The sequence below is a fragment of the Mus caroli genome, chromosome 4 (assembly GCF_900094665.2).
Source record: "Mus caroli chromosome 4, CAROLI_EIJ_v1.1, whole genome shotgun sequence".
Taxonomy (NCBI): Eukaryota; Metazoa; Chordata; class Mammalia; order Rodentia; family Muridae; genus Mus; species Mus caroli.
Genome location: NC_034573.1, coordinates 146,067,282 through 146,078,411, shown reverse-complemented (window position 1 = coordinate 146,078,411; position 11,130 = coordinate 146,067,282). Strand labels below are relative to the sequence as shown.

Genomic DNA, 11,130 nt, shown 5'->3' with positions numbered 1-11,130 from the left:
GTCCAGTTCTGTCCTGCCCCCTGAACGGTCCGGCCCGCGCGCTCTCCCGGCTCCCTTCCGCCGTTCTGGGCTGCGCCATGGTCAGCCTACGGCTGTGTTTCCCGGCCCCGCTGCTGCCACTGCTGCTGCTCTTGGTGGTGGCCGCGCGAACCCTGCCGGGCGCCAGCGGAACGTGCCCGGAGCGTGCCTTGGAGCGGCGCGAGGAGGAGGCGAATGTGGTGCTCACCGGCACAGTGGAGGAGATCCTCAACGTGGACCCGGTGCAGCACACGTACTCATGCAAGGTGGGCCCCGACAGGACCCCACGAGACCCAGCCCTCTGGAATCCCAGCCAGGGGCTCTTTTCCGTAGTTCCCCTCCCTGAGGCCCGCCCTTCGCGTGCCGGCCTCCCCGCTGGGACCCCGTCCCCAAGCCGTGGGAACGAACCCGAAACGTTTCTGCAGCCCCAGCTGGAGCTCCCTTGGCGACCGCCAAGCCTCCGGGTGGGGCATCAGGTCCCGGGAAACTCTGCAGCACGGTGCGAAAGTTACTGCGGGGCCGCTGTGGTTCCTTTCACGGTGTCCAGGCCCCAGTTGCTGTAGTGCCTGCCCCCACCCTTGTCCAAAGCCCCTTTCTTGTTGGGAACAAGTGTACACCTTCACCAAAAGAAAGGAATAGGGTTTGGGGAGGCATGAGGTGGAACGAATTCGGACTGTGGTGAGGCCTTTACTAGGGGCGACGAGTGGTCTGTATAGAGTAAGGGGTGTGTAGTCTAATCCGTAAGTCCGAGGAGCCTGCGTAAGGTGCTGCAGTGAATGCGTGTCGGAGCGGGAGCAGAGAAATGGGCAGAGGGCTGTGGCTGAGTTTCCTGTGCACGAGGAGCAGGGGCAGGTGCTTAGTATCCCTGCTCGAAGAACTGGGTTTCCCCTACCATACAGTAGAATTAGTTCTATTTCAACTAAAGCTGAATTTGAGAGCACCTTGGAATAGGTATGGGGTCGATACCCTCAGAATATCCGTTGCTGGTTTTCCTAGTCCCTCAAATCACTTCGCTGGAAATAGGATTGTTCTTACTCTTTGGGAATGAGAAGGATGGTGACTTCTTTCAGAGTACCGTGTGTTCATGGGATCCCCCCGCTGGGCCCCCTCCTCTCCCTGCCAAGGCACTTTGCCAAGTCCCTGCAGGATTTTCCCGACTTCCTCCCCGCTGCTCCTGGGTGTGGCTGGGGTGGGGGAGGTGTGAGAACTGTGAGCTTCCCCCCTTTGGGTTATCTCCCACCACAATAGTTGGGGGTGGGGGTGCAGGTAGATAAAGTTCTTTAGGTGCTGCAAGTCTTAGGTGCCTAGCAGGAGCTAGGCAGGTGGAAAAGCTGCCCATTGTCTTTTTTGCTCTCTCCATTCCAGAATCCCAAATCCCCAGAGCACCTCAATAAGGGGCTCCTCCCTAGAAATCCTTTCCAAAAAGTGTCTGGGGCCCTGGACTTGTCCTGTGGGCACTGCAGGCTACATCTTCCAGCCATGTCTGTCAGAATGGGTGCCCTCGGGGCCCTAAATAAGGAGGTGGAGGGTGGGGCTGACTTGCATTGCCCAAACTTGACTTTGTGGTTCAGAGCTGCCTTGGCTGCACAGATTCAGGCAGACTATGGAGCAAAGAAGTGGGTCTTTACTTCCTGGGAGAGGTGTTGGCCCACACAAGGTTGTGAAGATCCCAGCTGGGATCTTGCTCTTAAGTCCTTTTACCTAAAGTGTCTGGTCCTGAGTGGTAAGTCCTGACTGGACCCTTATAGTTGGACTTGGGCTGGATAGACCTGAGGTGGGAATATTGTTAGATGGTATGCCTTCTTATGTGTCATCCTGAATCCAGTAAGGTGTCTACTGCACTGCAGCCTTGGAACATCTCTGCCCAAGGCTGGAGTTCACTGTGGACATTGGCTTGAGCTAGTGAGACCAAAGAGGGGAAAGGGTCCAGGTGTCCAGCCTGCAACCCTGTCCTCATAGGACCAATACTCTTTTACTTCCATGTTCGCTCAGGTTCGAGTGTGGCGGTACTTGAAAGGCAAAGATGTGGTGGCCCAAGAGAGCCTGCTGGATGGTGGCAACAAGGTGGTAATTGGTGGCTTTGGAGACCCCCTCATCTGCGACAACCAGGTGTCCACCGGGGACACTAGAATCTTCTTTGTGAACCCAGCACCACCCTACCTGTGGCCAGCCCACAAGAATGAGTTGATGCTCAACTCCAGCCTTATGCGGATCACTTTGCGGAACCTGGAAGAGGTGGAGTTCTGTGTAGAAGGTGCGTGGTGAGAGTGTTCCTTTAAGGGCCAGTGGCTTGCTGATAGTGACAGAAATTTATGGGATCTGAGGGTGGGGTGCAGAGGAGAGCTTGCAGTGGGCAGGAGAGTAAACCATCCAGCCGCCGCCGCCTACCTGTGATGCATTATTGCTCCTAGCTCCATCTCTAGCCACACAGATTAAAAAACCCCAAGCTCTGATGTTAGCTCTTTGTTTGGTCTTGGAGCCATAAACAAACAGGCTGCTGTCCTGAAAAGATACAGGTGTCTCTGCTTTGTCTTCCTTTTTTCCCTCAGCACTCTACACCCCCCCCCCCCCTTCAAAGAGCCTTTTCTATGGAAACTGGGACCAGGTAAATGCATACCACTTATCTTATTCCTACAGACGTCTAAACATCTGGTTGGATTGGCTAGGCACAGGGGATTGGAAGGTGGAGAACTCTTCTGTGTGTTCCAGAGGCACACAGCTTTGTGGGATTATGCTGCCATCCTCTTGAAGGTGAACAGAATTACCTAGCCATCCAGGTCTTCCCTCTCTCTTCTTCAGTACATCCCCAGTTGATGGCTGACACCTGTGGGGGTAAATGTGGTAAAGAATGCTTTTTTTCCTTGCTACTACTGCACTCTGTTCCCTCATGGCTGGCTGGAAGGGTTGTAGAGCTGGGGACTGAAACTTCCTTTTCAGAGCAATGGCAAAGGTCATGACCTCTGGTCCTCTGATGTGATATGTTTGCCGGAAGACTTAAATTGCCTGTCTCTTTCTACTTTGATGCTGGCTTGACACTTGAGTGGTATCTCTAGAACCCTGTCCCTATGCTGGTCTTAGGGAAATCAGTATAGGAGGGGCAGGGCCAGAATGGGAAGCCCTGTGGCCTCTCAGCCAGGTTTGGCCAGCTTCTGGGCTCTGAGACCCTATCTAGAGAAGAACCAGAGATTCTAGTACTATGGAAGCTTGTACTTTGGGAAATTGGGGGGCAGGAAAAGTGGGGGAGATGTGTATGTGAGGCCAAAGATAGATATGTCAACTTGGGGTGTTTAGGGGGCTGAGGAGGAACCATAGTCCTTTGTCCCTACAAGATTAAGAGGGTGAATCATTAATAGCCGGGTGTATCTAGTAGCTTGAGGGTCTGTGACTCAGTAACTGAGGACTTCCCCTGAGATCAGAGGTCATGGTAGGGTGTTCACCCTGTACAGAACAAGGTTTAGCATCTCACCAAAGCCACCTATGCCCATGCTACCCTCTGGCTTTGGTGCTGGCAGAGCCCATTTGGAGCAGGACCGCTAGGAAGAAGAATCATGGAAAGAAGGCCTCCCTCCTGTGCACTTGTGTGTGGCTGACACTTAGGAATACTTAGCTCCTAAGACTCAGAGACCAGCATTTTACCAGTGGAGAGCCCAGGAGTAGCTGCCAGGGTAGGTGGGAAGGCGCAGGATGACAGATATGGGACTGAAGACTCTTAAGTAGTAGATAGAGCCAGGGAGGCTGAAGAGATGCTTTAAGGTGTGTGAAAGGTACAGTGGGGTAGGGCAAGAAGCCTGGGCACCACTGTTAAGAAGCTTGAAATGTTATATAGAATCTGTTTTGAAAGCAGACCAGAGTGCCGCAGGGTGGGTTGGGTGCGAGAGCAATGTCAGAACACCCAAGGAGCCGTCAGAACTTAGGATCTAGGATGGAAATGAGGTATCTCTTGCCTACTCCTCTGAAGCTGGGTCCATTTCCTGATCTGTAGGTGATCTGAGGCTTTTGAACCTCATCCTAGATCCTCAGCAAGCTCAACCCACCAACCTGACTTCCAGTTCTGCCTCCAGGACTCCTACTCTACCCCACCCACACTGAGAACTGGGTGAAATCTGGGCTACTCCTGACCTCTTGTTCACTCCAGGAACACCCCCCTGCCAGCCAACCCCTCCCCCACCCCAGAAAGGCTCCTCTGGTCCTCTGCCTGGGGAGCCACATTCCTGGCATAACTGGGGCAGGTATGTGCCCTTCCCTTTGCATCACCTTTGGGCAGGAGTGGCTGCTGCTCCTTCTGGAAAGGGACCACTCACTCTGACAAAGTTTTGTCAGGGAAGTGGAGAATCCTTTTACTGAGCATAGGCCCATTATTATCCTCACCCCATTGCTAGAGAAAGTTGAATTGGCCCCTCTCTAAAGCCCCCAGGAGAGACACAAGCTTGGCTGGGGACCTGTACTTCCCCACTAAGAGCCAGGAGCAGAGAAAGGAAGTGTTGTCTATTCCAGCCAGCACCTGGCACAAGGACAGGGCAGGGGGCCAGGGTTGAGTGAACCTGGCAACTGACCAGCCTGGCCCTTCCCAGCTCTGAAGCTGGGGTCTTGGTGACTATACTCTCAGGCCTAAGCTAACCAGATACGTTCTGACTTTACTCTCTGCTAGATCAGCTGTCCCGGGCTTTTAGAAGGGCAGAGTAGAAGAGCTCCAGGTCCCAAGGCAGTGGATAGGAGTGGCATGAGCTCATAAGGCTGGCTTCTGGCACTAGGATTGCCTAGGATGTTGTGACAGTCCCTAGACTGTTGGAAGGACTGCCCTCCAGGCTACACTTAGACTCCCATGGCCACGTTCCTTCTCACCTCCCCCACATTCCTTCTGCTGAAGGGGGAGGTGGCTCTCCCTTTGGACTCCAGGTTCTCTACTGCTCTACTACTCCACCCAGAGTCCTTTGACGGCTCCGCCCCAAGGCAGGTCTGGGCTGGAGGCTGCTAGAGCTGGAGGCTGCTTGTTATCCCTACTGTTTCTTGCCCAGAGAAGGGCCTGCCCAGGTAGGGAAAGGCCTCTCTTCCATGCCAGGGAGTTCTGGTAGGAAGTTGACTGCAGGAATGGACTTGTCTCATTTCTGGGCTCAAGGCAGCCAGCCTTGGGTGGGCTTTGCTTGCTGGAATTAAAGAAGAGGGCTTGCTTATAGGTGAGTGACAGGCAGGATACTATTGGTTCTGTGGAAGAGGCCTCCCTTTAGGCAGTAAGAAAGGCTGAGCTGGTGGAAGTTACTTTTGACTTTTTCTATACCCATCCTACTCTTCCATCCCTACCCAGAGAAGCTGGGAGAGTTGATAAGATTTGTGGTGGAGGATCCAGGGGTGAAGGGATCTGTGAGGATCTTCTGTGAATGAGAAATGGAAAGGAGTGTTTTGAAACCACTTCTGTCTACATGGATTTTTCTGGACAAAGCAAATTCCACTCCCAAATGCTTGAACCCTCAAAGCAGTCCTGTGGGTATGGGATCTCTATTGCAGACCTGAGGAATTGGGAGATTAGGACATTGACCCAGGTCTGAGGCTACCCCAATCCAGTCCAGCTACTCAGCAGTTCCTAAAGCTAAGGTAGGAAAGAATAGGATGAATATAGAGAGGAGGTGGAGGACACACTCAGGACCACAGAGGTCCTGTATCCCTGATTGGTAAGGACCCTTTATTGCTTCCTCTGCCTGACTGCTATGAGGCAGAAGTCACAAGAGGGTGGCAAACAGCTGTCTTTTCCTCCTCCTGTGAGACTCAGATCAGCTGTTTACCTCAGGGTCAAGATAGAGACTTAAGCCATTGAAGCCTGGGTGGGCTAGAGGAGGGGCTACCACAACAGTTGTCATAGTAATTCTCATCTGCTACAGTTACTAACAAGAAGAGGTCTTTATGCCCCCCCCCCCCCCCCCCCGTACCTCCTTCTGAGGCTCAGGAGTAGGCCTGTGTGTGACCTGTGTTGGAAGCTGGGACAATTGTTAAGATCTATGGTGGAAGAAGATCCAGAGGTGAAGGGATTTCATCCTCTCCCCTCCGCTGCACCAGTCCTAAGAATTTCCTCTTGAGGAAGGCCCCCTGCAGGGGCAATTTACTAGGGACTAGAGATGGCCTCTCCCAGGCCTGGAAGCAGGAAAGTTGGTAGACTCAGTCCTTTCAGGCTAAGGCTGTTTCCAGCTGTGTGGACTTCATGTAGATGTATATGTCTAGGCTTGCAGTTGGGGATGGGGTAGTTCTCACTGTCTTGGGTTTTCTGGGTTTATATTTAAGTGCTCAGGTACTAGATGCTGTCCTCACGTGCATGTGAGCCTCAACATCGGTTTGCTCTTGGTTCTGTCTGGGACCCTACTGGAGAGGCAGGGATGTCATTTGTGAGCTCTGCCTCTAGGAATGACTGAGGTGGATTACAAACATTTAAAATGAGGGATGTGTCTGGTGAGCTGCTGTGAAGACAGGTGACCAGGGAACTTGGTCACTGACCTTTACAAGCCTGCTAGACCCTGAAGCTGACAACAGCCCTTCCTCCCCTCTGCCCTATATCTGTTGCTAGCCTGAGGTCAGTTTGAGAGCTTCCTTGACCATCACTTCCCAGGTCCCAGAAAATATAGACTAGCATTATGCCCTGTACCCACAAGTGAGCTTCCAGCACATATGGAAGAACAGCACAAACACCATATTGGAAGGAGGATTGAGGTATCTGTCCCCTGTTCTGGGAAAGAAGCCATCAGGTATGAGGAGTGGCCTGTGGTGTCATCCATCATCGATTCCGCCAGTTCCTTCTCGCCTGTGTCAAATCACCACCACACTACAGCCATTCCCCCCATAGGCTTCATGAGGCATCTGCTGTGGCTGCCAACTCAGCAGAGTCTTGCTGGTGTTTTGTTGGCTTCTTAAGAAGCGTGAGTTGAGAGGTGAATGAAAGGAACAGTAGATGGTTGTGTGGTAAAGATGCTGTGTGTGAGGCAAAGAAAGTATTAAAAAACCCTTCTTCAGCAGCCTGTCCCCCTGACTGAGAAAGCAAGCTAATCCCTTCCTGGGCTGCCCTTCTTACCTATCTGCGGACCCCAAGCACCTTCTTCCTTGCTTGCCTCAGCCTCATTCCTTTCTGGGTCTGTCTTGTTCCCTCCTTCTTGCCTTACCTTCTCATCCTAATACCTGGCTGTCCATGAAGCCCTCTGGACTAAGCCTGTGGCTTTGGACTATAGAACCCTTGCTGTGTTTACCCCTCCCCATATCTAATGTCTCTCACTTACACAGGGAGTATAAAGCAGGGATGCCAAGGTCTCCTGACTCACCAAGCGCTGATCACAAGTTCTTCCATTTCCTTCTGGAGATAGGCAGGGCCTGGCAAAGCAGAGTTTGGGTATACCTAAGGTGCAGAAGAGACTACATGAATGTCCCTGCCCTCACTGCCATTTCACCCATATCTGCTCAGCTGGCAGCTCTTGGTCATTCTGGAAATTCTTGCCCATGGTGGAATTCTTCAAATTTAAAAGGTTGAGACTCTCCATCCAAGTATCTGACCCTGTGACTGCTCTGGCCTCACTTATCACTTGGTCGATGTGCAAATTTCACTCTACCCTCTGACCTTCATTTGAAACCACCATAATGCCTTTTGGTACTTAATTTGTGAGAACAGCTTAGGTTGAGGAGCCTAGCCAGCCAAGGAAGGGGGAAAGGCAACCTGGTAGCATACTGGCTACCTAAAAGTCCTATTGTGTCTCAAGTTTTAATTTAATCCAGCCACCCTGCCGAACAGGATAACTGTCTAAGTGTGTGGGTGGGCACATATCTGACCTTAGGCCTGAATCTAGCAAGAGGAACTCTGGAGGCCCCTTCATGCTGGCATTTGGCCAGGCTGAGTACCTCTGTCCTGCTGTGAAGTGCTTATTGTCTAAGACTGAGGGGAAGTGGGGAGAGAGAAAAGGTAAGGTGCAGTTTGAGGCCAGGCACCTGAGTCCTGGATAATACTGCCCTGCCCTGACTAGGGCAGCCAGAGCTAAGTCCATCAAGTACATCCATTAACCTGAGCCTAGAAATCCCCACAACCAAAGAGAACAGGTGGGCTTCACCCAAGCCTGACTAGAGGTCAGAGGGTAGGCATGTCTGCTTTCGGGGTGAGACCTGTGCATTGGGGAATTGAATGTGTGCTAAATATCTAGAAAGGCAGCTTTGTCCTCGGGCTCCTTTCAGTCCTGTACCCCCTAACTCTCTGTACCTTCTTTTCTAAAGGAGTGAAGGCTGTCTAGAAAGGGAGAACGGTCTTCTGCATGAGAATGGGACCAGAGAGCTAACAGTAGCTGGACTCTGAACCTTCTCTAGGCCCCATCCCCCAACCGCCTCTGGTCCTGAGAAAGCCAGAGCAGGGGCCACACCCATTATGCCTGGGGGTGAGGGACAAGCTTTGTGCTACACAAAGAATGTTTAGTGTGTCAGGTGGGAGATGCAGTGCCTTCAAGCTTGAGTGACTGCTGGAAAGCAGGAGTACTTAATGTCTTGGCTCATTTATATAGTTGTATGTTGGTAGGGTGTGAGCTCAAAGGGGTAAGGCTGGACCAGCATCCTGTTCATTCCTGGGCATGAGTCTGCTAGGGCAGTCTAGGCTGAATGATTTTGTCTAAAGATCCCAAAATAACTCCAGTAGCCTGTGTTCCCCTCCCCCCACTGGCCTGGAGCCTCAAAGGCTCTTTGTTTTTTTGAAGGCATCCTGCCCCTGCAGGGGGCTCAGACACTGACTGGGGTTTGGTGGGGCCAGGCTGCCTGCTTAGTTCCTTTTCCCATGGCTAGGCCCAACAGACCTCGAGCCCCATCCCAGTGTTGCCCACAGCTGACTAGAGCCCCATATGAGCACTGAGAATTTTTTCCTATTGAGACATCTACAGTGGCAGATCTCAGGGTTTCTGCTTGATGAAAGGGGTTAGGCAAAGGCTACATACAGCAAATTTCCCAAGATCACTGGAGGCTTCTGCCAGCTCTTGCCCAGGGTTCCTTCTCCCTGTGTGCCCCAGTTCTCCAAGGCCCTGGTTCCTGTGCTTCCTGTACAGTACACTGGGACATTCCAGGGCTGAAACAACGTATACAATAGTATTGTGCTGGGTATTGCCTGGGGTACTTGTTTTCTGGCACTTTCTGTGGGATGAGGCAAACCGAAGATGAAGATGTTTAGGACACAAAGGACTGAGGTGCATATTTTACATATCAAAGCAGACCTGCCCTCCAAGTTTTCCCAGCATCCTTCAGTCTCTACCTGGCATACCCTACAGACAACCCTGAATTTTCCAGCCTGGGGACTAGGCCGCCCTCCCCAGGAGGCTCCTCCCTATCTAACCCAGACAGTTTGGTCTCTTCTCTCTCTGGGAGCATGCGTGTACCCCTTCTATTTCTCTTTCCCTCCCCCATCTCTTCCCATGGTGACTCCCCTGTCTTGGTCCTTGGGGCCAATGAACTTGCCTGAGAGCAGCTTCTCAATAAACCTGCATTTAATATAATCTAATCTGGCTTGAATTGGCTCATTTCACTAGCGGCAGAGAAGTAACTTATTATATATGGCCTGTGCTGGGATCTCCAATTCTAAGTTCTCTTGCCTTTTCTATGCCAAACCCTGCCCCTGGAGCTTAGTACTCAGACCCTATTCCTGGTAGCATCACAGAGACTTCTTCTGTGCCACAGACAGTTCCAAGGTCAAGTAGAAAGTATTTAGGGTCAGAGCTCTCCTGAGGAGAGGGTGAGACAATCTCTGAGAGTTTTCCAGTAATTCGATCTGACGCTATCCTAGACTGCAAGTATGGGGCTCAGAAACCATGCTTTATTTTGAAGTTTCCTATAAGATTTCATTAGAAGAGTGAATTTGGGGCCACAAGTGATGGAAAACCTCTTATCATAGGTGGTGAATGAATGGCCCAGTGGAGGATGGCACTTTATGCCTGGCCAGAAGATGCAAAGGGATGAGAAAGTAGAATGTTACCAACTAGGACTGAGAAACCTGTCTGACAGATCAAAGGGCACAATGAGGGTACCAAGTGTCTGGGCAGTGAGGCCTCAGAGAGGTTTCACCTGTAGGTAATATGGAAATGGGGCAGTTTCCAGTCAATGTGCAGTGAGTGTAGGGTCTTAGGGCCCTGAGAAGAGCTGGATGAAGGATGGAACAGAGGAACCCCACAGATGGGCCAACGGCTCCTGGTAGAGAGAGATGTGGCTTTCTAGATGTGGCTTTCTAGACTGAGATGAGGTTTGAGAGTCACCGCGGGTGCCTGAAAAGTTGGACTTCCTGGTATAGAAGCCTGATTTGAATCTTGAGTTGTGGGCACTTTGTACCTGTTGGTAAAACCCAATTGTGTGGTATGGAGCTATTTGGGTGATTTCTGCTGAGATGAAGACTTAACAGGAGGGTGGCTACGTCACGTGGGGATGGTGGAGAATGTGCATGCTCTCCAAGTTTGTAGATACTTGGGCTGGGGATCTTTTCCAGCAGAGGCCGGGAAAGGAGCCCCTTCCCTGGGCCTAGGTGAACTGTGCCTCCATCCCAAACACTTTGCCTCAGGTGGTCCTGCTGGAGTTTGCAAAGTAGCTTGAGGGCTGGGGTGTGCTCCAGGCTTAGGGTCAAGGGATGGCAAGAGTTTCACAGCTATTTACATGTTTTTTCATTGCTGGGGAGTTGAGTGAATTGGTGGTTTAAGGTGTTGTTTTCAATTACAAGAGGAAAGGTAGGGGTGATTTATTTACCCATTACCTCACTCTCCAGCTTGTACTCACTTGAGCATCTTACATACCACTTGGGGACCCACTCCAGGGCAGAGCCTGCAGGAGCAGAAACTACACAGGCACTGGCACAATGGCATGTATAAGCACAAACAAACCAAATCTCAGAATTTAGTGCTTCCTGCAAGCCCAAGTCCCCAGTGGAGGTGATGCAGGAACCTCTCAGCCCAGCCAGACATTAGGAGTGATAAGGGAGGACTGCCTCTGCCCACACAGCAGTCTCTGCAGACCCTCCCACTTGGCTGCCTCCTGCCCCCCACCTTCCTTAACGGCTCTATATGCCAAGCAACCACCTTCTTTCTAGGCTCAGCCTCTGCTCCCCTGTGACAACACTTAACCCACTCCTACTTCTCC

At 51.7% G+C, this 11,130-nt stretch overlaps 1 protein-coding gene across 5 annotated transcripts in view; it reads left to right on the top strand.

Annotated features, from left to right (window-relative positions):
• Positions 1-11,130, top strand: part of Agrn (agrin) — a 32,280-nt gene continuing 21,150 nt past the window's right edge. For all 5 annotated transcript variants that reach the window (XM_021159868.1, XM_029476207.1, XM_021159870.2 and 2 more), the window contains exons 1-2: positions 1-284; positions 2,011-2,272. In XM_021159868.1, the coding sequence (XP_021015527.1) occupies positions 78-284; positions 2,011-2,272 (469 nt within the window). In that variant the 5' untranslated portion in view covers positions 1-77. The remainder of the gene's footprint in view (positions 285-2,010; positions 2,273-11,130) is intronic.